The sequence below is a fragment of the Schistocerca nitens genome, chromosome 7, assembly GCF_023898315.1.
Source record: "Schistocerca nitens isolate TAMUIC-IGC-003100 chromosome 7, iqSchNite1.1, whole genome shotgun sequence".
Taxonomy (NCBI): Eukaryota; Metazoa; Arthropoda; class Insecta; order Orthoptera; family Acrididae; genus Schistocerca; species Schistocerca nitens.
The window spans coordinates 226,726,515-226,753,320 of record NC_064620.1 but is presented as its reverse complement, the minus strand read 5'-3'; the positions used below and the strand labels follow the sequence as shown (position 1 = coordinate 226,753,320).

At 37.4% G+C, this 26,806-nt stretch overlaps 2 protein-coding genes across 3 annotated transcripts; one reads left to right on the top strand and one right to left on the bottom strand.

Moving 5' to 3' along the window:
• Positions 1-22: 22 nt before the first annotated feature.
• On the bottom strand, positions 23-17,742 carry LOC126195822 (ubiquitin-40S ribosomal protein S27a). Of its 2 annotated transcripts, XM_049934465.1 has the most exons (4): positions 17,646-17,742; positions 11,544-11,654; positions 6,095-6,312; positions 23-235 (listed from the first exon to the last, which is right to left on the bottom strand). In XM_049934465.1, the coding sequence occupies exons 2-4, from the start codon at positions 11,644-11,646 to the stop codon at positions 86-88; spliced, it is 471 nt and encodes a 156-aa protein (XP_049790422.1). In that variant the 5' UTR covers positions 11,647-11,654; positions 17,646-17,742; the 3' UTR covers positions 23-85. The 2 variants fall into 2 exon arrangements, with proteins under 2 accessions (XP_049790422.1, XP_049790421.1); XM_049934464.1 differs by lacking the exons at positions 23-235; positions 6,095-6,312; positions 11,544-11,654 and adding an exon at positions 11,749-12,651 and having other exon boundaries at positions 17,646-17,741.
• Positions 17,743-18,090: 348 nt separating this feature from the next.
• LOC126195235 (ATP synthase subunit O, mitochondrial) lies at positions 18,091-19,176 on the top strand. Its single transcript, XM_049933761.1, has one exon. It carries the CDS (start codon positions 18,155-18,157, stop codon positions 18,782-18,784), a length of 630 nt encoding a protein of 209 aa, XP_049789718.1. The 5' UTR covers positions 18,091-18,154; the 3' UTR covers positions 18,785-19,176.
• The last annotated feature ends 7,630 nt before the right edge of the window (positions 19,177-26,806 follow it).

Below are 26,806 nucleotides of genomic sequence, written 5' to 3'. Positions count from 1 at the left end.
TTCCACAGTGAAACTAAACAAAAATATTTGTTATTTTTTATTTGTCAGTAATATTACAATGCCAAGAAACCATACAGCAACATGTTCAAGCTTCATCAGGTTTGCTGAACACTAGTGTGTGCCCGCACTTTCCACAGTAATGCCTATCTTCCATGGCAGCCATGAATACTCCAGCACCGCACTGTTCTGATGGGCATTCACGGCGGAGGCGATGAATCTTCCCATTTTCATCAACCTGAAAACCGAAGGACGTTTTTATTTATTAACACGTTTGTGTTAGATAATTCTTGCCACAGTTATGATATCACATATAATAATGTCACTACAAACTTATGTCTAACAAACAGTTACAGTGATTTAGGCAATAATCAGTCACCTTTTATGACAGGTTGGCATCAATAATGAACACATCATGCTGAAAACACACTCACACAAATCTACACTATCAGCTAATACTGTACTGTGCTTTCAAACCACCGAGAAATTACCACACTGCAAAAATTGATTGTGTGTTTTGAGTCAAAATCTGGCAACACAATTTTATAATCAATTCAGTATTTTGCTCTTGTAATACAGTGATATCTTCTTCTGATTCAATATTCATATAGTAATACCTTTAATAGCTGTTCGAGCTGAAGCATGTTTGAACACTAAATGTGGAAAATTACAAAAATGAGATGCACTTTCTATTGTCTTCAGTTAAAAGACACTTTGATGCAGCTCTTCACATTAGTTATTTGGTACAAGCCTCTTCATTGCTGCACAACTACTGTAAAGTGCACCCATTAACACCAGTTCACTGTGCTCTAGCTTTTCTCTCCCAAATTTTTACAATTCTTTGATACCTCAGGATGTGTCTTATCATCCACATCCCTCTTAGTCAGGTTGTGCAAAAAATTCCTTTTTTTCCCCCTTGAGTTAATATCATAGTTATTTGAAAGAGACATTTCATTTTCAGCATTTTTCTGTATCACCCTTTTCAAAAGCTTCCTTTGGCCTGAACTGCTAATTATCCATGTCTCACTTTCTTCCAAGATTACACTTGCCTTGTCTGATTAAACAATGTCAACAACAAACCTCAAGTTTTTATTTCATGTCCCTCAACCTTTACCACTCAAAATTTCACCCTGTTTTCCTTTACTGCTTGTTAACGGCACAGACTGAACAACAATGCAGATAGTCCACATCACTGGTCCACTGCCTTCTATAACACTGCTTCCCTTTCATGTCCCCTGACTCCTAAATTACGTTTGGTTTCTGTACAAAGTTTAAATAATCTTTCACTTCCTTTATTTTACACATGCTACCACATAATTTTAAAGTGTATTCCACTGAACAAGCTTTATTTAAATTCACAAATGCTGCGAACATAGGTTTGCCCTTTTTCAATCTTGTATTTTGTGTTATGAGGTCTGGCAGTATATATATAAAGGGACATGAACAGTGCAGATGCTGACCTAACAACAAGAGATTCTGTGTATTCTTGTGAGAAGCAGTATCAGCATATAACAGTTTGGAAGATCGATCCGTCTGTCTGGTCAAACCATGGCACATTAGTGGGGAATTCAAATTTGACAGTGATGTTTGACTATTGGGAACATTATGGAGACATACTTGTCAATGTTCTGGTCAAAAACATCTGACCAAAACAGAGGATCACCACATTGTGTACTAAGCATATCGTAACCCCTCTATAGCTACACCTGCATCTGAGAACAAATAACAGACTCCCACAAAATTCCACATCATCCCACACCATTGGTCAGAGATTTGCAGCACCTGGATTAGGAAATTACAAACCCATGTTTAAGCTGCTGCTAACATCACAACACAAATGGCTGCATTTGGAGTGGTACCATGATAGAGAAGCTGGGATGGCTGAAGAATGTAATCCTACTGCATTCAGTGATGAATCACTGTTCGTACTATACCAAATTGCCATCAAAGTATGACAGCGAACTGAAGAGAGGTCCTGTTCTTTCAATGTTTAGGAGATTGTCCTGTGGGAAGCCATGCAGTATAACTTCAGGTCACTGTTGGTAGTCATTGAGGGAACTCAACAGCACGAAGGTCATGGCCACCCTGCATCCTCATGTATTACCTTCCACATGACAGTACCATATTGATATTTCTCAACAACAGAATAACACTCATTCACACATGGCATGTATTTCTATGAACTGTGTGTGATTAAGTACTCTGTGGCCAGCTAGGCCTTGTCTGTCCCAACTAGAATGTGTGGGTTTATTGGAAGGAAATTTCTTTTGATGTCAAGATCACTAAGTATTATCTATCTCACGATGACCGGTTTCGACATAAGTTTGCCATTTTCTAATCGGCAAAGTTAAATGATAGACGACGTTAAAAGGCAAATTTTATAATACTGTTAAAGAACAATTTTCCAGAAGATGGTAGAATATAATAAAATAAATTAACAGTGGGAACACATTCCACATTCAATACAGTATAAGCACATTGGTTTGTCAGTAATAAGAAGATGAAAATATAAAATAAACAACTCCCATGTAGTCGCTGAAGTGACATGTAAAATATCACATCATGCACCTATCAAGGTAGGAACTGAATGAATGTGCAACCCAGAGCAGAGCATACAATTGCAGAAATTGTCAACAGTAAATTATTTTTTCTGATAACATTGTAAATTCTTTGCACGGGATACACTTAATTGTTGGTGTTCCCTCTCCTGTAAGACAGTGTAATTACAGTGTTAACCTAAGCCATCAGTAACAATATGAGAGAAGGAAAGTTGCTACTCACTGTATAGCGGAGATCCTGAGTCGCGATAGGCACAACAAAAAGATTCACACAATTACAGCTTTCGGCTGTTAAGGACCCCCCCCCCACAATGCAACTCGTTAATAACAGTTTTAGTTCAATTTACCCCCCCCCCCCCCCCATGAACCATGGACCTTGCCATTGGTGGGGAGGCTTGCATGATGATTGACTGATCTGGCCTTGTAACAATAACCAAAACGGCCTTGCTGTGCTTGCATGAACCGCCTGTCTTTCAGTGTATTCCATTCTCTCATTTCTACCAGTCTTCCAATAACACTGCCTTACAAACTATCAACCTCTGGTTCTTTTTCCAATTTATCCCAGCCCTACCTCCCATTGTACCACATAGAATTTCTTCGCATTTCATTCATGTAAGCGCTGCAAAAACAATGACTGTTTCAAAACCTCTGTGCGTGCTGTAGCGAATCTTATCTTACTTTTCCCATTCCTGTGGGAGCAATTTGAAGGGTGCAGTGTTATGTTCCTGGATTCAATAGTTTGCATCTATCTTTACAAGTGCCTGCAAGTTCATGTTTTTTTAGCATTTTAGTCACTTATCTTGAACCAAATGAACCCTTCACCATTTGTGTTTCCCTTTTTTGTATAGATTCAAAATGCTCTAGTAGTCCTAGTTGGTATGGGTCCCACACACTTCAGCAATATTCTAGAAAGTTATTAAACACAAATATTTCCACAAGTTGATTGATTCTAATAATGTGATACTGAATGTACCTTTGTGAAGTGCACTATTTTATATTTCTGGACATTTAAGGGCAGTTAACATATGCATGTCTATATCACTGGACTGGAGATGTCACTTATTCTTCTATCCAGACACTGGGCACAGTTTTGTTCAAGGGAACTACGGTACACTAGGGCCAAACAGGAGTTAGTAAGTGCCTGAAGTCCCACTTTGAGATTGTCACTACTGTCTCACCCACTTTGATGATCGCTTCTTATCTGTCCAAATCTGACATCTAAATTCATTGTACTCCTCTCCTACTGTTTTACCACTTCAAAGGCCTGAAGGCTTAAATACGTGGTATACATTGGATGTCTTTTATATGGGCACAATGTATTTATTTTATTTTAAAAATGATTAATTCTATAGTTAAACCATTTCAGAGGTCAATCAACTTTCCATTTGAATTTGTACAACGATTAGCATAACTCTTTCAGTTATGATAGTTAACCTCCAACAAATATAACTACGTAACTTTATCTAGTTTTAATATATTGGGTATATTTGCCCTTGCCATTACGGCAGTAAGTTCGTCACTTTGCAAACACCATGTACAGGAAGGAACTTACACTGTTTAGGCTGTTATATGAAACTGTGTTGCCTCCAAGAAATGACAATGCCCTTGGCAGGCTCCAACTAATCCAGACAATACCCAGGCCACTGAAACATGTCACCTCAAGGTCACTCACCAAGCACCATAAAGTTGGCAATATAACTGACAAGTGAGGAACGCGGAGTGCTGCATCTTCTGAACCAATAACAACATGAACAAAAGCTGATTCCGGCGTCGATGCTACCAAGTTACTGGCTTCCGCGTAAACACTGTATGATAGTGCAAACCGCCTGCTTTTGTATTGTGTTACTGCCTTGACTACAGTTTCTGTTTATTAAACAATGTCATCAAAACTGTCGTTCACCAAGTGACAATCCACTGCGCCATTGAGTGCCATTAAATAGCCAGGCTTTGGCATTGCCACAGAGAACACCTGGGTTTTACGAGCAAGAAAAACAATTTGTTTCTCTTCATGGGCATGAATAGATTCCCACCGATACAGTTTTAAAGCGTACCTCGAAAACTCTAGGACTCTGTCAAAGAACAGTTGTAAGAAAGAGGTGCTACTTAAAGACTTAAGACACTGAAGTAAACAGTGTGGAAGAAAGCCACGGTGGGAAAACTGTTTTTAAGTACTCCTCGAAAGAATAAAAAAGCATCTCCATCCTGTTACAGATATTTATTCTTTCAAATCAGATGCAATTTGTATATGGATATTATAGAGGGAAAGAATACTCCACAATAGCGAAGTTGCTAATTTCTTTAAAAAAAGTGAACTTTTGTCATGGGAGAAATTTCACTTAAGATGGTATTAAGAAGTATGTGCTTCCATCTTAGAAAGTTAGATGGATGAAAACTAACTTGAAAAAGGTCATGTCGTTGCAGCTTGTACCATTTTATTACGCAACATTGTAGGAAAGGACCATCATATGGTTAGGCGAAACATGGGTCAATGCTGGAGAATCAGTTGAGAAATGCTGGACAGATGATACTCTGAATAGCAGAGGTCATCAGCCAACAGGAAAAGGATCCAGATTAAATGTGGCTCATGCAGGATCTTCGAACGGCTTCGCGCTTGAAGGACTTAAGTTTTTCGATAGAGAAAAACCGGTGACTAATGAGGATATGGACCACCCATAGTTTCTACAGTGTTTGTGATGGACAACAAATCGTACCATTCCATGATTTTAGATAAAACTCCCACCACTAGTGACCAAAAAAAAACTATGGTGCAGTGGTTGCAGGCAAGAGACATTGCTGCAGAGATGAGCATGACAAAGCTGCTGTTATATTCACAGCCTGTGACGCCTAAATACGTTTTAGATGAGATTGCAAGTGAACAGGGTCACTTAGTAACTGGATGGAATTAAGCCACTATATTGGCGAGTGTAAATGTGCACAGACTTTATCCCCCACCCCCCCATCTGTCGGTGTGTGCACGAGATCTAGTAGGCTAAGCACTTTTTGCTTAATTTTTTCTACAAGTGTGCATAATGTGTTCTTTGGTATGTTTAGGTTCACATTATTATACAATGTTTTACATGCAGCTATTACGCTAACAATTTGGAACAACTTTTCATAGATATTGTCATTAATTCAGGTGTTGTCAATACACAGTTTCATATACTATTAAACACTTAGTCTCCATCTCAATTGTTAGAAAAATGTACTTTGTTGTACTTACATATAAACATTGATTGTTGCTTATATTTACAATACGTACTTCGGAGTTGTGAGCGTGTGCAGAGGCAACTACTGCAACCTCGCAATCACAGTATAGTAAACTACACACGAGCTGTCACATGACATGTTTTACTGGCCCAGGTATAGTCACTTATGAAAGGTGCCCACTAACTACCCATGAATACAACCGTAAATGAAATTTAGACAGCAATTCATTGTTTCATGTTAATTTTCTACCTGTGTTCAGATCTTTAGGTGATTATTGCTGATACCAATGCTTTACAGAATGGAAGTCAAGTCTTGAGTACTTATGTACTTACCTTATAGAACTTCAAGACTGAAAGCTTAACCTTCTTCTTCTTGTGCTTAATTTTTTTGGGTGTTGAGTAATTCTTCTTCTTTCGCTTCTTAGCACCACCACGGAGCCTTAAGACAAGGTGTAAAGTAGATTCTTTCTGGATGTTATAATCCGACAATGTTCGGCCATCTTCCAACTGCTTGCCAGCAAATATAAGTCTTTGCTGATCTGGGGGAATTCCTGATTTAAAATGACACAAATATTAAAATGAACAGCCAGATTAGATACCACAATTTAAGATTTAGTTTTCAAAGTACCACATTTTTGATGACTTGCAAGAGCATTCTTTAATGCATTAATATATTTCTAAAAGACCTATACACTTGTTTTGCACTGTCTGAACTGTGTATTATGCAAATACCAGACTAAAGAAAAATTGACAGTGTAGGATACTTCGTCACCAGCATATTGCATCTAGGACCACAAATTTCAAAGTGGTCATTATTTGATAAAATTCCAATTTATCACTACTTACTACAGAGAAGTGAGTGCCACCAAGCGTTTTTCTTACTTGCAATAAATTCAGCAAAGGCCACCAAAACTAAACAGAGTATCCGCTCACAAAATGGAACACTTCACATGTCACAGCTCTTATCAAATTTTAAATGTGTGTACCCCCCCCCCCCCCAAAATAACAGTACAAGACTAATAGTCAAGCAAGAAGTATAAGCTAGTTAGATGGAGGCAAAAACCCGTTTGAGATCTATGCTTATGAAGTCCAACTGTTAAACTTTTCATCTACCAGCCCACATCAGGCAGCTAAGATCTTAACAGGCAAGCTTTCAAAGACATTGGCTCCTTCACGCAGAGGGCTTTTTGTTGTTATAATTGTGTTTATCATATTCTCTGGCAGATTTATGATGAGCTGGTCCCCAATACTGAGCAAATACATAATCTATATGCAACCTAAAGGTGTTATTTTTAAAAGTGTTTATCAAGTATATTTAAGTGTGTCAAGCACCTGAAACGTTCGCTTCCAAGTCTCCATTACTCCCCAAAAAGCTGCAGTAACTACATTTCATTATTATATGTTTACAGCAAAGGAAGCTTTCGGCATACATACTGTAGAATCTGGAAATTGTTTAGCTGCACCCTGGTATTATAAACCAAATCCTTGCCCTTTGCCTCTACTTTCCGAAAATGGTATTCAATGAGATGCTAATTACAGAATCAGGTTTGTGCTATACTATTCTCATACTAGATGGAAGTTACTTCTTGACAAAATGAGAAATGTTCCAGGCACCTACTAATTGTCTTATCAATACTAGATAGTACTTGCCGTTAAACAGCAAATGTTTTCATAAGACAGTGATAAGCCATGGTAAATTTTCTGTCCTATCTCAGTTAATACATACTGCATTACAGTAGATACATTTTCCAGTATCAGTTGAGTAATTTAATACCAAAGAGGTTACTTCAGATCACACATTCACATTAATTCTAAGAAGAATATTTGTTTGAACAGTAAATTTACTAAATAAACTTTCACTATATAGTAAACAAAAATTTTATTGTTACCTGCAAGTTTTACATACACACAAAAGACAGCAGTTCATGCATTACATCTGAAATCAACAGCTCTGACGACAAAATAGAGACAATTTGGAACGTGTGTGTTAGAGAAACAGAAGCTCTTCCTTCCAACAGTCTCAAAAACACTATTCTTAACATTAATAAATTATGGAACGAAAGTTGCTACTCACCATACAGCAGAGATGCCTAGTTGCAGATAGGCACAACAAAAAGACACAAAGCCTTCACCCAGTAAGGCCTTTGCCAAAAATAGACCCCCTACACACACACACAAAAAATAGACCCCCTACACACACACACACACACACACACACACACACACACACACAAAAACAATGCTACAATTAGTCTATTTGGCCTCAACTGCTGTCTTTCTGTGAGACAAGTCATATCTGTTTGTAGAGCGGCCTTATCATTCCAGTTTTATTGGTGATACCTGTTTGTAGTGCAGCTCTGTCATTCCACTACTATAAGGTATGTTTTAAGTGAATTAGTGCAGTGTTAATTGCAATGCAAAATGTGAATTCATGCACTGTTTGAAAATTACTAAAGCACTGTGTCATTTGACCAAGCTGAGTCAACATCAGCAAGATTTGATATTGATGCAATCCAATATAAACTTTCCACACGACCAAGAAAGTGCTACTATGCGGACATCACAGATACTAAAAAGTTTTTGAAACTGCAAGAACTTTTTGTGATCCTTTCAAAAAACACAGTTAATCTGAAGTCAGTTTACTTGTCTGTCTAAAACATTAAGTGCTAAGAGAATCTATGTAAAACCAGGCCAAAAACAGTGCACAACATGTCTTTAGATTTGTGAACAAAAACCTGAAATCAGTGATATAAATGAAGGTAACAGGTGACTCAGATGACATTTCACAAAGCAGTAGTAAAAAGTCAAAGTATTGAGAGTGCAAATTAAACTTTACATGAACTGAAATGCTCTCCCTTAAAAGTTCTCCCCATTTAAAATCACACCAAGGCTTCATATGTCAAAAAAGCTGGAAAAAGTGAAGCATGTTTTGGAACAAAAAGTGTGCCAGGCATTAGATAGCAGTACTGAAGATTTTGGCTGTAGAGAAGAAAAATTTGATGGTGAAATTGTTAAGGAAGACATAGATTTTGATGTCATGATATTGTTAAAGAGAGAAAATGGGTACTGTAAGAGTACATGAAAAATCCAAATTTCAACTTTGGCTCCACCCTCTTGGTGAAAAGAAAACGTCAGAATTCAATGTTAGGAAGTATGTGGTTTGATAAGCAAGGAAACTGAAAACAGAAATGGGTATTTTATCAACTCAAACCAAAAAGGGGGAAGTTATTGCTGATGAAGTAAAGATTGTCACCAATTTCTATCAAAATGTGACCCACCAAATTGTAAAACTGCTTTCAGATGTGGGACACATTGAAGAAACATACTCTGAAAACGAGTATGTTTAATCACTGTGATAATTGTCCTCGTGATAAACTGTCAGAATGATTAAAACAGAAATTAGCTGACAAAGGTGCTGATCATGAAATTGAGTTCAGCCAGTTGATAAACACAGATCATGGAGAAGAACTGGTAAAGCAGTCTGCAACTGTTAGTGAATACGTAGACTTTTTGGTAACTTACACCACACTCATTTATATCCAAGCGTCAGTCAAAATCATTGAAAAAATTATAGAAAATCTAACTCCAGAAAAAGTTACTCTTAATGGACTTTGCTGAAAACTACAGTTTTGCAATTCAGAATGAAATTAGAGTTACCACTGGACAAGAAGCAGCTGTCCAATCCATCCTGTGTGTTCATGTGGTAAATGAAGAAAGTAAATTGGTAATGGTGAACAACTGCATAATAAGTCGTAATATGGAACATTGTGTAGGATTTGTAATGCTGTCCAGAAAGAAATGGTTAAGTGACTGGTAGAGAATTACCCACAAGTGAAGAAAGTGCTTTATTCACTGAGGGATGTGCTGCTCAATATAAGAATAGAAAAAGCCTAAAAAATTTGTGAGCGCACAAAAACAATTTTTCTATTGATGTTGAGCATTCCTTTTTTACTACTAGCCATGGTAAATCTGTGCACAATGGTTTGGGAGGAAATATAAAACGTACTGAGAAGAGCTAATTTTCAACTAGCAGATAATGCACAAATAATTGCATCTGATGTTTACAATTTCTGCAAAGTCAATATTGACAACCCACACAATACCTGGCACCAGAAATTGTCACTATACAAACCACTTTCTTGTGATTCTTTAGAGATTAGACAATTAACTTCTGTAAAGCCTTCCTTGATTTTTTCGTTCAATGAAAATGCCCCACATGGGATCATGCACTTATCCAACAAAATTGTTTTGTAGCAGTTGTGTGTGACAGGTGGTACTTTGCTGTGTCAAATGTCAGATAACTTGTCTCCACCCACCTGAACCAGCATTGTCATTGATTTGGCTTGTCACTGTTTTGGCTTGAGACGGAAGACTTATTTTGTGCTTTTAGAAAACATTTTATGCGCTGTTGGTGTATCTAAATAAACATCATTTGGCACAATGTATTACTTTAATGAAAAAGATATGAAGTCAATAGGACAATCTGTCATAATGGATTAAAAACAGAGACACTATTAAGGAGTTTCATTGATAGTTTAAGGGATCTTATCTGCTGAACATGTACATTTTAAATTAACATTAGTGTGACTAGAATTTGGCACCCTAAATAAAGTCGATCTGTGCAATAAAAATGTTTCATTTAAATTTATAACTTTGGGCTCTGTACTTTCACAAGGGAGCCTTAATATAGGTTGTCACTTTACATAAAGGATTTGAATGATCTGAACAATGAGGTGTTAAATAAGCATCCAATATCTATCATACTCAGGGTGCTGTGTTGATAAAAATAAATCTTGTATCAGGCATAAAAGTGTTTTACATATTTCAAACTCATTGTTTGGACCACAACAGCTTAAATTTATTTTCTATATTCCCATAACTCAAGAATATTGAATTTTTCCAATAAAGACACATCCCTTCTGTGACGGCACTTACATTTGTAATTTTTTTTTACATTAACTACTGCCATGCAGAAAGTTTCATGAACATCTGAAGCAGTGGGTGTCAGGTATGGATTAACTTTTTAGAAATTATTTTCATCAAGTATTGCGATTTCAGATTTGTGTATCCATTTGTAGAAAACCAATTAATAATTTTATTTTATTACAATGTGTCTTGGGAATTATTTAAGACCAATTATAAGTTCCCATCAGGCTGGAGATATGTGAAACATTTTTTCAATGTGTGTCTACTTTGTCTGGAAATTAGAAAGTGACACTGTTTCTTGTGTTTTTCTTTGTAACTTTACTGCTTCAATAATTACATGTCGTAAGTATATGCATCTCTGAACTTGTGGGAAAAATTCCTTTGCACAACTAAACAGTTCACTACCAACACAAACATGGCTTTGAAATCAATTACAATTGATAGGAGAGAACACCTTGCAACAACTCACATTCTGAAAAGAATCCTAATAATGCCTATATAAACACAAAGTAGAATATTCTTCAGGGAATAAAGAGTGGTTAGGTGATCCAACTTTCTGGATCTCACCCATTTTGTTCACTGCATTAGATTTAAAATCAGGTATACCAAAACTAAATATTTAAACACAAGATTATGTGCTTGACCTACATTCAGCATTAACCCCTGTATACCATGCTAAACAATGTCATGATTGCCAAATTAAAATTATGGTGAAGTATGATGGCAAACAAATAATTCACTGATGTACTGCTAAAAAGTTTTACACAACTCAGATACTCACTGTTGGCAAACACAGAAAATGACCTCCCATTCCAGTGGGTTTTGACCACATACATTAATTTACCATGTTACAAACCTTCTTTATCCTGGATTTTGGCTTTAACATTTTCGATTGTATCCGAAGCTTCTACTTCTAAGGTGATAGTCTTCCCCGTCAAAGTCTTCACAAATATCTGCATTTTGAATTCTGTAAAAGTTTCAAGTAAGAATATCACTACTAATACTCAATAAATGTGCAATAAGGTAAGTGTGTAAATGGCAGTGCAATCTAAAAGGAACTGTTTCACTCAAATGGTTTATACAATTCTGTACTTTATTATGCAAACAAATACATCACATTGTAGTCATATTGTAGACAACCATTAGCACATAGCTCAAGATCAGAAAACATTATACAAGCAGCACAGCATTAATGCAACCATCATTTTCTGGATTGTTTGTGACTTGTGCATACTTTCCCCAGACCACCTTGCCAGCCTGTGTCACAAGACCTAGTTCACTTATATTAACTTCTATTACTGTTCCCTTGGTAATTACACCTAATGATGTATACATGGGTGAATTTGGGTTACGCTTAACTCCAATAATTGGTAGGCAGAATGTTGCCTTCAATTCTGGATGTGTTACGTGTGCCTTACGGAACCGCAATGCCATGGGTCTGATAAATCTTTCAAATTTAGGTGGTTTACGAGTGAAGCCCTCCCCCACAAAAGTCACTTTCGTAACAAGACGTTTCCATGCTTTGCGACGCGATTTGCCCGTGCGAAGAACTTTGAAAACCTCCGAGTCAGCCTGTGCACGAACTTTGGGTAATGGAACATCCCATTTCCCTGCTTTCTCTTTACGCTTCTGTTTCACCATATTGGACAGAACTTTGGCACGCTGTTGGACCTCACGATCCAGAAGATACACTGGCAAAGCTCCACCTGATGGCTCCCCATCACCAACACGATTTTTGGTACGTTTCAACTCGTGGGCACGAATTTTCTTCTTTGTCTGGATCTTCTCATTGCGGCGTTGGCGGTTGAGCATTTTGGCCTTGAGACCACGAGTCTTGCGTGCTCTTTCAGCTCGTTTGTGAGGTTCACGTGCTTCCCGCTTGCGCACCCGCTCATCGTGGTCAAGCCTGCGCCCATAGAGGCGCCGATGGCGTTCGATGTACTCGTTCTGTGGCATGGTCCTCCCTGAAATATTTCACTCTCTCACAGCTCTTATGTGTACAGAACTGCAGCAAAATTCAGAAGGCATACTAACAGCATAGATAAACTTACAAACTAACTCCCCACTAACAGAGCTGGCAAGAGGCACAGGAAAATATCCAGAATACAACATCCTTGTTTACATGTTGTTTAATAATGGGTCAGTCCATATCAGTCAAAGATATAGACCTTGGGGTTATATTAGTTTTTGGTACACACAGTGACCACAAATCCCTTTTTTCTGTCTAAAGATAAGTTTTTTTTACAAGTTTATTAACAAACAATTCAAAGTGGAGAAAGGATGAATTCTTGAGGTAATTAAGAACATTAAACTACAGAAGTACCAAGACTTTAGTAACTAATCAAAAAAAAATCAGTACTTCTGTCAAAAACCGAACAGAGGTATTGTGTTTAAGGGGCCACCCACACATTCAATATTTATTGTGCAATCACTGTGTCAATATATTGCGTATAAATCTAGACCATGAACTGCAGAATATTTTTGCCCGACATTCATTCTGGGTTGCATCAGAAATATGCCTTCATAGCAAATGTGTTGACACTATACAGAATTTACATGAATTACTACATGCCACAAAAGAAGATCAAGAGGACACAGCAATGGGCAAAAATGTGGCATGGACAGTGTACAACATGTTGCTAAAATAACTTGCAGCATAGCCAGATGGCTATGCTAAGTTTTCAACAATGGACTAGGAATCTTTCAACGAACTGATGAACTTCATTACAGCTTACGTACATGTAAAAGATACTGTTCATACATGTATTGTATGTCAGTTTCCACACTGCTGAACGTGCTCTATAAACCTGAAAAGTAAGATAATTACTGCAGAGGGTCAGTAAGTAGTGCTGTTAGGCCTATGTATTTCTGAAACAAATAAGCAGCTTCATTGTTACTTTTCCTACTCTCAAACACTTTTCAGATGTTTCTGCAGCTGTTTATTGAGTAAGCATTAAATATGGACAGTCAAACTATTCCCCTGAATGCATTTAAGCAGATAAACACTTCCTCCTTTCTTATGTATTCATACTGGATCATTAACTGTTGCTTTTGTGTCTGCAAATAACGAAGTCTCAACAGGAACTGCCATGTATTGCACAATACCACTCCTACACAGTGCAATATATTGAGTTTTAAAAGCTATGTAGCCACCAATATAATGAGAAAAATAATACCATTCTCAGCCCATCAATATGATTACTCAGTATTGCACAATAAATACAGAGTGCAAGGCCCCTTTTAAACAAAAACTGAATTACATGTTCATTAAACCCATCATATATAACATACATCATTCAAGCAATAAATGTACACCTCAACAGGAACAACTGCATGATACTAAAATCATCTGCATGCATTGTGCTGCTGATCCAATGGTACAGCTAAACTTTATACTCAATATGTTGAGAGACCTTGTTCCTTTTATGTTACTTTGTAAAAACGGAAGACCAACTTTGTGCAGAAATATGAAACAATAAAAGCTCTGATCAATTATTTTTTGAAAGCAGCTTGAATGATTAACTCTACCAGTTATTTACCTGAGTACTCACTCTACTACTGCTAGTACTAATACAGGTAGATGTGGACTGAATCTATTGGTTATAAACTGTAGAGTAATTCTGAACAAATTATAAAAAGCTGGGTAATTAGGATATGGGACCTGAGGCTGCTGAGGGAGCAACAATTGACAAGAATAGGGGATAGGAATGCAGCAGAAGACAAAAGGAGAGCTTAAATGAGTGAAATAGTGATGGCAGCAAAGGATCAAATCTGTAAAAAAGGACAACTAGTAGAAATCCTTGGATAGCAGTAGAGATGTTGAATTTATGCAAAGACAGAAGGAAATATAAAAATGCACCAAATGAAGGAGGTGAAAGGGAGTACAAACATCTAAAGAAAGACTGACAGGAAGTGTAAAAATGGTAAGCAGGAATGGCTAGAGGACAAATGTAAAGATTCAAAAGCATATGTAACAATGGGAAAGATAGATACTGGCTACAAGAGAATTAAAGATGTCTTTGGAGAAATGAGAAGCAGCTGTATGAACATCAAGAGCTCAGATGAAAATCCTATCGTTAACAAAAAAGGGAAAGCTGAAAAGGTGGCACGAGTATACACAGTCTGTACAAGAGATATGTACTTTAAGGCAATGTTATAGAAATGAATGAGGGTGTATGTAAGATAAGATAGGAGACAGGATACTGCAAGAAGGATCTCACAGAGCAATCAAGGCCCTAACTCAAAACAAGACCCCAGGAGTAAACAAAATTCCGTCCGATCTATTGATAGCCTCGGATGAGCCAGCCGTAACAATCCTCTTCTATCTGGTGTGCAATGTGCATAAGACAGGCAAAATAACCTCAGACTTCAAGAAGAGGATAATAATTCCAAAGAAAGCTAGTGCTAACAGGTGTGGATATTACCAAAATAACAGTTTAAAAAGTCACAGTTGCAAAATACTAACACTAATTCTTTACAGAAGAAGAATGGAAAAACTGGTGAAGCAAGCCACAGGGAAGATTCTGGAGAAATGCTGGAACACACAAGGCAATACTGACTGTACAACTTATTTAAGAAGACAGGTTAAAAACAGGCAAACCTATGTATGTAGCATTTGTATTCATAGCAAAAGACTTTGCAAACACTGATTGGAGTACTCTTTAAAATTCTGAAGGTAGTAAGTGTAAGAAACAGTGAGCAAAAGGCAATTTCCAGCTTGTGCAGGAACCAGACACCAGTGGTTGAAAAGAGTGAGCCAGGATTGTAGCCTATTGCTGATGTTATTCAATCTGTGCATTGAGCAAGCAGCAAAGGAAATCAGGAGTAGGAATAAAAGTTTCATTTGCCGATGACATTTTAATCCTCTCAGAGACAGCAAAGGACTTTGAAAGGTAGCTGAACGGAATTGACAGGGTCTATAAGGGATATGATGATCATCACAATTGAAAGTAGTCTATTTAAATCAGGAGATGCTGTGGATATTAGGTTAGAAAAAGCAATCAAAGTAGTAGCAGATGAGTTTTGAAACTTGGGCAGCAAAATAGCTGATGATGGCTGAAGTAGAGAGGATGTAAAATGGAGATGGGCAATGGCAAGAAGTGTTTCTGAAAAGAAGTTTGTCAACACTAAATATAGCTTTAAATGTCAATATGTCCTTTCTGAGTGTTGGTATGTAGTGTAGCTGTGTTGAAGTGAAACATGGACAATAAACAATGGAAAATCCAACATGGAATGTAACAATATTTAAATGGACAAATATAGACAAACAATTTAGACAGAAAAGAAGCTCTTGAAATGTGGTGCAAATCACTCTTTAAACAGAAGACCACAACACTCACTCAGATGTTTAGTGTTTCTCATTTAGCACAACAGTATCTGTACACATTTAAGAAAGCAATTAAGCTAACAATGTTTCCATACTTTGTAATAGGTAACCATTCCTTGGGATATGAACTTTTACTGTGTTAATTGTAAGTTAGCTGTTTGCCAGAAGCATTTTAAGCAAGCCCACTATCCACATGTACTACTACAGAGTGAGGAGCTCTGCAAGCACCTTAACATGTGTTTTTTGCATCTGCAAAAGCAGGAGATACACAAGGAGGTATAAATGTAATTTTCATAATTAATCTGAAAAATCATCCTATGTATTGAAATGTTTAACAATGATCCTACCTGCAAAAATTTTGCACACTTACCATTAGGTATAAAACAGTAACACACACAACAACCCTACTTTACAAAGTACTGTCAGCTATATAACACTGACAACCATCAAAAATTGACTACCAGCTGAAAATCTTCATATCTCTACAGATTCCCATCTAGGTAGTTGCTTAGCCAACTTACAGTTAAAACATTTTAGAAACACTGTGGTGCAATGCTCTAAATTTATTGTTTCAAGCAATTCTTTTCTGTCTCCAAAATGTTATCAAAGGGACACAAATATTTATCAAATATTTTTCCGAGGAAAAAAGATGTTTTGGATATTTCAAAACATTAGTTTTTGGACATTTTCTAATTTTTGTCAAAGGTGGGTTCTGTTGCAAATCATAGTTCACATGCTTTAAAATGACAAACTGTGCAGCTCCTACAGTTTTGTGCAACAAACTTAGTCATCAAAATATTGAGAAAAATATGACTTTTTTCATTTGTTAAGCAAAAAAATTGACTGCGTCAAAAGTTGTTAAAATTTGCAATGTGTGTCAACTGTAACATACATGTAAAAAGCAAATACTGGGGGCATCAACGGCTTAAGTGTGGTATTGGAACCACCCCGAAATTTTAGCTGTGGTGGGAAGTCAGGTAGGCCAAATATAAAGTTGTGGCACCGAAATACTAAAAATTTATAAATTTGTTTACTGTGGACTGAACACAAAAATACAACCTGCAACTGTACAAAAAATTACTTCAGCAATTTCTGGAGGATTGCTACCAGCGCCAATAAAGTATATCAAAAGAAAAGTACCCGATGTAATATATTGAATGTGCAACACGAACCATTGCATGTGGTAAATATGGCCTAACTACTGCGTTTCGTGGTGACGTACCTAGTTTCTTCGGAAATATTTTTAGAGAATTTAGAAATACAGAGCTACAGCTGTCTAATAATTACGAGCGGCAACACCTTAGGAACCCACAACTTTTTAAAAAAGTTTCGGTAGTACTGTAAGCACGTCAAAACAAAGTTTTTACACCTACGAACCTTAGAATATATAAGTGCCAATGAAGACAGTTTTAATAATAGCTATTAAGGACCAAACAAGTATGAGATTCAACACTAATCCCACTAAAACCTATAATCCATGCTGCACATGGCTGCGAACACGTACCTAACACACGATATTAACTGTTGCTAAATTGATTGCTCGCCAACTACACTTAATGAATAATGCATAACTTGATAAAGTTAAAATTAGATCAAATTACCAACTTTCTATTCACTCTCCACAAAACATACCTTATATCCACACGTTAACTACGTTCAACACGAAATCTCTACCATACTGCTCTACAATGGAGAGAACCAGAGAAACTTCGCCGAGTAACACTTCCGGTGCACTACGTCATTTCCTGCATAGTAGTCATTTTCATAACTAGTCTTATTCAAATTTTGTATTACAAGTTTAAAATATTTACAATAAAATAAATTATGATTTTGCAGAATGTCACATCTTTCATAATTTTTAATGTTTCTTTACATATTATCACAGAGACGACATCTGAAGAAAGTAGGAATAATACGTCGTAAATTTACGTGACTATCACATTACCAGTCTTTGCAGTAAAAGCAGACTGAATTTTTAGTTTTTTTTTTAATTTTAAAATATATAACTTTTTTTCATATTATCAGAGATTGTGCGTTTGCTCTCGTGTTGCTATCGAGAACCAGGCTATCGAATTTACATAACATCTGTGAAGGATCATTCATTCTGGGCCTTCCTGGTTTGGTTTGGTGAAGAAGTGAGGATGGCTGCGGTTAGATTTGGAATAATTGCAAGATCAATGAAAACATCTGCTGCTCAGCAGCAGATGGTAAAACCACCTGTGCAAGTTTTCGGACTTGAGGGGAGGTACGCAAGTGCTCTCTATTCAGCAGCCTCAAAGTTGAAACAGTTAGATGCAGTGGAAAAAGAATTAACGAAATTCCAGCAGACGCTTCGAACCGATGTTAAACTCCGAGAATTCATTGAAAATCCTACGCTGAAACGCCACACAAAAACAGAAGCAGTAAAACAAATTGCAAGTAAACTTGCGCTTTCGCCACCGACGGCAAATCTTGTTACATTACTGGCGGAGAATGGCCGGCTGAAAAGTCTTGAAGCTGTTATTAATTCGTTCAAGACAATTATGGCAGCTTACAGGGGAGAAGTAGTTTGTGAAGTTGTGACTGCCACCGCTCTCGATGATGCTACGAGGAAGGAACTGGAAGATGCACTCAAGGGACACCTAAAGCAGGGGCAGACATTGGTACTAAACACGAAGGTCGACCCAGCAATAATTGGAGGTATGATTGTGAGCATCGGTGATAAATATGTTGACATGAGTACCGCGAGCAAAATAAAGAAATATACTGATCTTATTTCTGCTGCAGTGTAGACTAAGTTTATTGATTAGCAAGGTTGACAGAAACCTGTTCTACAGCAGCAAGTTCATAGTGATATATGCAAACCTTTAGTGTTTTACAATAAACTGGAATTTTCAAAACAAAACTTCCATTTTCTGTGAAAACTGTTTTGCATAAACCTCTGTTTATATGGATATATACTGAATGGTTTGTGTTTGTTTAATTATGACCAGAATGCACGATATTTTCAATCATTAAATATTACCAGAAATAATATATTTAATGTCGTACTCTGAACTACTGTGAAATAATACACTGGTGCAATACACATTTTGTCTTGTGCTCTTTATGTCTGTTGCAGATTATGTAGTTTTCTGTTAATGGAACTGTTGTTTAGATTAATAAATTACTCATGGAACTGCTACTTTTGTTTATTCCACTTGAGTAATCTACTCAGGTCATGGTGTAAACATTGTCTGTCAGTTTAATCGTATATCATCAAATACATATTGAGGCTCAGTACCATGTCAACAGGATCTTCTTACTGCTGGATATTCTTACTGTGTAGTTTTGTTTGCGACTTTTTGACAAACGACAAAATAATGTAGGTAAGTGAACTGGATTAAAAGATGCTGAAAAATGTTCCTTGAACTAGATAACTGTTACTTAAATGGTATGGGTTACCCCCACCACTTGTACTAAAGGATACTGACAAGCAGAAAGGGAACAACAAACTCAATGTATAGTGCAGAATAATAATTTAAAAAAATATATAGAGTGGTCATAATTGACAAATGCACTACACTGAGTCAGTAGTTAAAGCTCACTTTGTTGACAGTCTTGTACTACTGTGAGATAAAACAGTCTTTGAGGGTGATAAAGAATATAGATATAACTATACAGGCTGATATAACATGATATTGTAAACTGGAAAGATAAAGTGAATGATTTTTCTGTATAAATGAGTTCTCATCTGGATTTTAGTTTGTCCAGTACATGCCAGTCAAAAATGGTAGGCTACTGGATTTTTGATGTATTGTTAATGGATCACAAGAGTAAAATAAATGAATATTATTTTTTAAATGTCTCTTGCCAATTTTGCTGTACTTGCTGGTTAGCATTCTTGATCCAAACAAGTGAAATGTTCTGTAAAAAGGAGGAGGAAGTACTTAAATAGGAAATCTATGGGCTATGGTGCTGAATAACACTAACAGTGCCATCAAAAGGAGCACCATGACATAGGTCAGCCCGACTCTCAGGGTTTGGATGATAAGTCGTCCATTCCATGGTTGCCAATGACTAGGATTTGGTCATATGTGTATTGTATTCTCCTTTTTCAAAGCATTTAACATCTGGGACACTCACTCTTGAGCCTTTAAGGATGCCTGCAGATTTTCTTTCACTGAGAACACAAGTATCACTAGGAATGGAATATTCTTTAATCATTTCTGGTTGATTGACTGCAACCTAATACATTTCATTTTCTGTCGTGTCATTTGGGTTTTACTGCACATTGAGTGCCACATAAATTTTAAGTCAGAGTGTTGCATGGTTCGGTGTGAAACGTCATGAAATGAGAATCGGAAGGTACTGAGGAAGGGTTGTATGTTAGAGATGGATTTATGTCTTGGTCACTTATTATATTCAGTGTAATAAATACAGTGTTGAGGGGAAAAAGAGAATAGAGAAATAGAATTATTTCATTTTCCAAATAAAAATTATTATTCACCCAGTTTGTTGCTACTATAAAACTAGAACTGTTCATACTAAAGATGCTGCTTCCTAAAAACCTGAGATTGCCCAAATACAGGAGTTTTCATGTTGGTAATCATGATTAACTTATTTGATTTGATATGTTTTTTTCATACCCATAAAGTAATTTATTGTCGACTATAGTGCCAAGGGGTACATTAGTAAACCTCTTGAGTGTTACCACCAGGGCAGTGAATACAGATGGGCAAATCTAGTTAAATCAGATAATTACGCAACCTGGGGTGGTTTATCTATAGGTTAATTTATTAATCTCAGTGAATCACAATGTTTAAAAGGCTTAAGCTTCTTTACACACAGTACAGTATCTTACAACATGTAGTCAAATGATAAACCCCTGTCCACCGAAATGTTAATTTGAAAACCACAGTACTTTATTAAGCATGGGTGTATTTGAGATGGTGTGCCATTGCGCTCTTCTGATCTTGTAACTGAGTTAGTTGCATAAAGGGAGACCTATAGGTTAATGTGAATTCCAAACCATGGTGCACATGTCATTTTTCGCATTAACCATCATTGCCATAGGTGAAGGAAGTGAAAAGTGAAAGATAAAAATCCTAGGACTGACTGGTAGGTATCAAACTAGACCTTTATAGTCTGGCACTTCAACGCCGAGTCTCAGCACAGGAAGGGAGAAATGGTCATGTCTTCTAAAATGAAAATTGACAGTAAGTATCCTTTAGATTTTTTAGTTTGCTGTGTGAACGTTCTCCCCCCCCCCCCAACCACCCTCTGAAAATGTGGGAACTAATTGTTTGCAAATACATTACTGACTCATTCTTCTTGCCCAGAAGGTGTATTCTCAATTAGCCTACTAATGACAGCACACACAAAAGTAGGTGTATAACAAACATAAAATTTATATTGCACTGTAGGAAAATTTTGTCAAAAATATGTACTGCTTAAACCCTTCAGTTCACCATCATTATTGGAAACTTGCATTGTATAGACTACTACTAGAGCTTTTTTTGCTCATGTTGAAGGACTAAAGATCCCCTCACGAGCTAGACATCTTTGCACATCCCAGCAACTGAGACATTTCACACCACCAGTGCTCATGAAGTGGTTATTTGTTAGTAACTTTAGACAACAAAATGACTAATGCATCAGCAATTTATGCAAGGGGGTAACACACAAAAAGTTTTACTGCATTTCATGCACAGTCATTTGCAATGACAGCTGACACATTCAAGTTAACAATGAAACAAAGTAAGTAGCATGATGGCTTCCATACCTACACACTAATTATTCTGCCATTTGCAATAGAAACCAGTTAGCATTTTGGGCAATTATGAGAAGTGATGCTTACACTATTACAACTAAGTCTATATCTATGACACTGCAAGCGACCATACTGTGTGTGACAGAGCACACTTTTATGTCCCACTGTCACTTCCTCCTTTCTTGTTACAGTCGCAAATGGTCCATAGCAAAAATAGTTGTTGGTAAGCCTCAGTGTGGGCTCAAATGAGTAACATTGTGTCAACAATGAACAAAATTGAGTTTGATACATTTTTGCAAAGTCTCAGAAGCAACCTTTCACACTGTGATATTGGATTGTAACAAATAATATTCACTAATAGTGTAAATAGCTGCTGGAAAATAAGTTGTTGTTTTAAATTGTATTCAGTCCTCTATAGAACATCTTTCGAATCATGTTGTGTCCAACATTAACACTACATGAAGCTAATTAGCGTGCTCTGCTGGTAATGCTGACAATAAGTGCACTTCTCTCAGAAATGGTAAGTGTTCAATGTTGTCGTGGTCTGCAGTCTGAAGACTTGTTTGATGCCATTCTCCATGGTATTCTATCCTATGCAAAATGTCTTAATCTCTGAATAACTACTGCAACTTACATCCCTCTGAATCTGCTTACTGTATTCATCTCTAAGTGTCCCTCTATAATTTTTTTTACCTCCTGCACTCCCCTCCAGTACTAAACTGTGATCCATTGATGCCCCAGAATGTGTGCTGTCAACTGATCCTTTCTTCCTGTTGGGTTGTGCCACAAATTTCTTTTCTTCCCAATTCTATTCCATACCACCTCATTAGTTGCATGACCTATCCATCTAATATTCAGCATTCTTCTGCAGCACCACATTTCAAAAGCTTCTATTCTGAATTGTTTGTGGTCCACATTTCACTTACATACAAACCTACACTCCACACAAATACCTTTAGAAAGAATTTCCTAACACTTAAATTCGTACTTGATGTGAACCTAGTTCTCTTCTTTTGAAATGCTTTTCTTGCCATTGCCAATCTATATTTTAAATCCTCTTTACTTTTACCATCGCCAGCTATTTTGCTGCCCAAATACCACAACTCATTTACTACTTTATGGATTTCTTTTCCTAATCTAATTCCCTCAGTATCATCTGATGTAATTCAGCTACATTCCATCATCCTTGTTTTGCTTTTGATGATGATCATCTCATATCCTCCTTCCAAGGCTCTGTCCATTCTGTGCAATTGCTCTTCCAAGTCCATTGCTGTCTCTGAGAGAATTACAAAGTCATTGGCGTACCTGAGAGTTTTTATTTCTTCTCCCTGAACTTTAATTCCTACTCCAAATTCTTTTGTTTCATTTAGTGCTTGCTCAGTGTACAGATTGAATAACACTGGGAATAGATTATTACTCCGTTCTCAACCACTGCTTCCCCTATATGCCCCCTCAACTGTTATAACAGCCATCTGGTTTCTATACAAATCGTAAATAGCCTTTCGCTCCCTGTATTTTATCCCTATCGTCTTCAGAAGCATTCAACAACGACGGTTGTATCTTGTGAACTGGGTGTAAGGGTACAGTTTTTCTGTACATGGAGAAATAAATTGCTGTTCAGTGATTATTCAAGAGGAAGCTGAAAGAGAGAAAAGAAAACCTAACGTGCCCATCAACTTAAATCACCATATTGTAGAGTGAATGCAGCCATGAAGACTGATGTGAATAATTTGCTACATAAACATTTTGAGGATGATTGACAGAGCATGGGAGATTTAGATTTCTTTGGTAATGTCATCAATTTAGTTGCTGTGGTAACTGTCAGCTTGTTTCTTGGAAGGAGGAGGAAGATTGGATCAAATATGAAGAGAAACCAATAGGATGGCCATTCTGAACATTCCATAAATCAAAATGCTTAGCCAGAAGATTTAGATTTTGGATTAACATTTCTGTTTGATAATAATACAAACAAGCATTTGAATAATATAGTATATCATTAAAGAAAATAATTAATTATTGAATATACAAAGTGTAACTGGATAGATTTAAAAATCTACTTGTGAAGGGGTGGCAGGAAAACACACACACACACACACACACACACACACACACACACACACACATATTGAAATTTGCAGCCAGTGGCTGCTTCTTCTGGCAGAAGGGTTGAAGGGGAAGGAAGAGGAGAGAGGAAAAATGCCTGGTGAAGTGTAGGAAATGGGAAGAGCTCAGAAAAATCAGCCAAAACCCTGGGTCATGGGAGAGTTACCAGATGGTATGAGATGGAAAGACATTGCTGGGGACTGCCTGCACCAGGTGAGGTTTGGAAATCTGAGAGCTTAAAGACAGAAGATAGGGTAAAATGCAAGACAGAGATTACTGCCAAAACAACAGGAATGAGTTAATAAGAGTGGAAAACTAAGTGCATTGTTTGTGGTAGAGGTAGGCAGGGGGAGGGGGAACTAGACAGGTCAGAAAATAAAGGATACCAAAAAATAAAAGGAAATGAAGAAAGGAATAGTTATTGAGAAGTAATGCCGAAACCAAAGAAATAAACATAGATTAAGGCCAGGTGGGTGGCAAGAAACAAGAACATCTTGCAGTGCCAGGTCCCACCTGTGAAGTTCTGAGAAACTGGTGTCTGGCAGAAGAAACCAGACAGCACATGTGATGAAACAGGCACTGAGGTCTCAACTGTCCTGTTGTAGAGCATTTTCTGCAACAGGATGTTGTGTGTTGCTGGTATACATGCCTGCCCATGCCCATTCATCATAACTGACATCTTGGTGGCAGTCATGTCAATGTAAAAAGCTGAACAGTGTTTACGTAACAGCTGGTACATGATACCTGTCATTTCAGAGGTGGCTCAGTGGTGTTAATAGGATGTATAGGGGAAGTCCTACAGCGAGGATGTTCACAGGGGTAGGAGCCATAGGGTAAGGAAGTCGGTGCAGAAGGAACCTAGGGTCTGACAAAGATATTGCGAAGATTGGGAAGGCGGCAAAAAACTACTGTGTTTTGTGGGCAAAATGTCAGATAGAACGGACATCATTTCAGGATGTGATTTTAGGCAGTCATAGCCTTGTTGAAGTAGCTGATTCATACATTCAAGGGCTGGATAATACTGAGTGCCAAGATGTGATCTCTTAGACTGGTATTTGGAGGGATCAGCAGTACCAGGATTGGATGTTATGGCCTGGGGAATCTGCTTTTGAACTAGGCTAGCAAGGTAGTGATGTCCAGTGAAGGCTGAGATGAGAATGGTGGCATATTGCTATAAAGGGTCTGCATTTGAACAAATAAGTTTGCTTTGAATGCCAAGGTTGTAGGAGACAGAACATTTGACATGGAAAGGAGTGCCGCAATCAGGATGTAAGTACTGTTGTTTGTTAATAGGTTTAATGTGAACAGAAGTGTGCAGCTGACCTTTGGTGAGGATGAAGTTAACATCACGGAAAGGGCATGGGTTTTGGAATAGAACCATGCAAAATTCAACTGGGAAGTTGTATTTAGAGATTTAAATAATCTGAACATGTCAGCCTTACCATTGAGTTTATATGGCAAAGATGTCATCAATGTATCTAAACCAAACCAGTGGCTGAAGGCTTATGGATCCCATAAAAGGCCCTCATAGCAGGCAGTGAAAAGGTATGCTCTTGCAAATTTTAACAGCAATCCACACTGCACTGCAATGCAAATGCAGTTTTAATCAGTGCCTATCCCTAAATTCTTATTACTGCAACTGACTGACCAAGTTAAAAGTCTGTGATTAAAGCACTTGACTAACATTTGGGAGAATTGGGATCCAAATATCCGTTTGGCCACCCAGATTTTGATTTTCTGTTTCCCTAGACTGCTTAAGGCAACTGCGAGGATCGTTCCTACACCACAGATACAGCTGATTTCCATCCCCTTCCCCAGCATGTTCTCCCTCTCAAATTATTATTATTTTTTTTTTTTTGGGTCACTATACTCAAAGCTTTCCTTACTCTAGCCATTGACTGGCCACATATGTCAACCGGCAGTTTATGTGGAGAAACAGCAGCAGTTTCCAGATTTTTAGTAGCTGGAGCAAAACTTTCATTTGGTCAACATATTGGTATACTTGTGCTACCAAATGGGTTTTTAGCCTTTCTATTTTAGAACCTAATTTTTCATTCTTTAACTTTTTCAAACACATTGGGTTACTTTCATCCTGTAGCATCATCTTAAATCAATTCTTCACTATTATGTAGTTGAGGCCATAGCAGTGCTTAGAACAGCAAGGGTGAGCTTCAGTTAGACTTCATCCCTGGTAAGAGCCTTTATGGTGTTGCTAAGCAGTGGTGGGGTCGTAGCCATTGCGATCTCAGGTCTGATAGTTTCAGGCTTCTACCTACACCTTATAAGTCACAGCTGCAAAATGCTAACATGAATTCTTTACAGACGAATGGAAAAACTAGTAGAAGCCAACCTTGGGGAAGATCAGTTTGGATTCCGTAGAAATATTGGAACACGTGAGGCAATACTGACCCGGGCTTATCTTAGAAGCTAGATTAAGGAAAGGTAAACCTACGTTTCTAGCATTTGTAGACTTAGAGAAAGCTTTTGACAATGTTGACTGGAATACTCTCTTTCAAATTCTGAAGGTGGCAGGTGTAAAATATAGGGAGCGAAAGGCTATTTACAATTTGTATAGAAACCAAATGGCAGTTATAAGAGTCGAGGGGCGTGAAAGGGAAGCACTGGTTGGGAAGGGAGTGAGACAGGGTTGTAGCCTCTCCCCGATGTCATTCAATCTGTATATTGAGCAAGCAGTGAAGGAAACAAAAGAAAAATTCGGAGTAGGTATTAAAATCCATGGAGAAGAAATAAAAACTTTGAGGTTCGCCGATGACATTGTAATTCTGTCAGAGACAGAAAAGGACTTGGAAGAGCAGTTGAATGGAATGGACAGTGTCTTGAAGGGAGGATATAAGATGAACATCAACAAAAGCAAAACGAGGATAATGGAATGTAGTCGAATTAAGTCGGGTGATGTTGAGGGTATTAGATTAGGAAATGAGACACTTAAAGTAGTAAA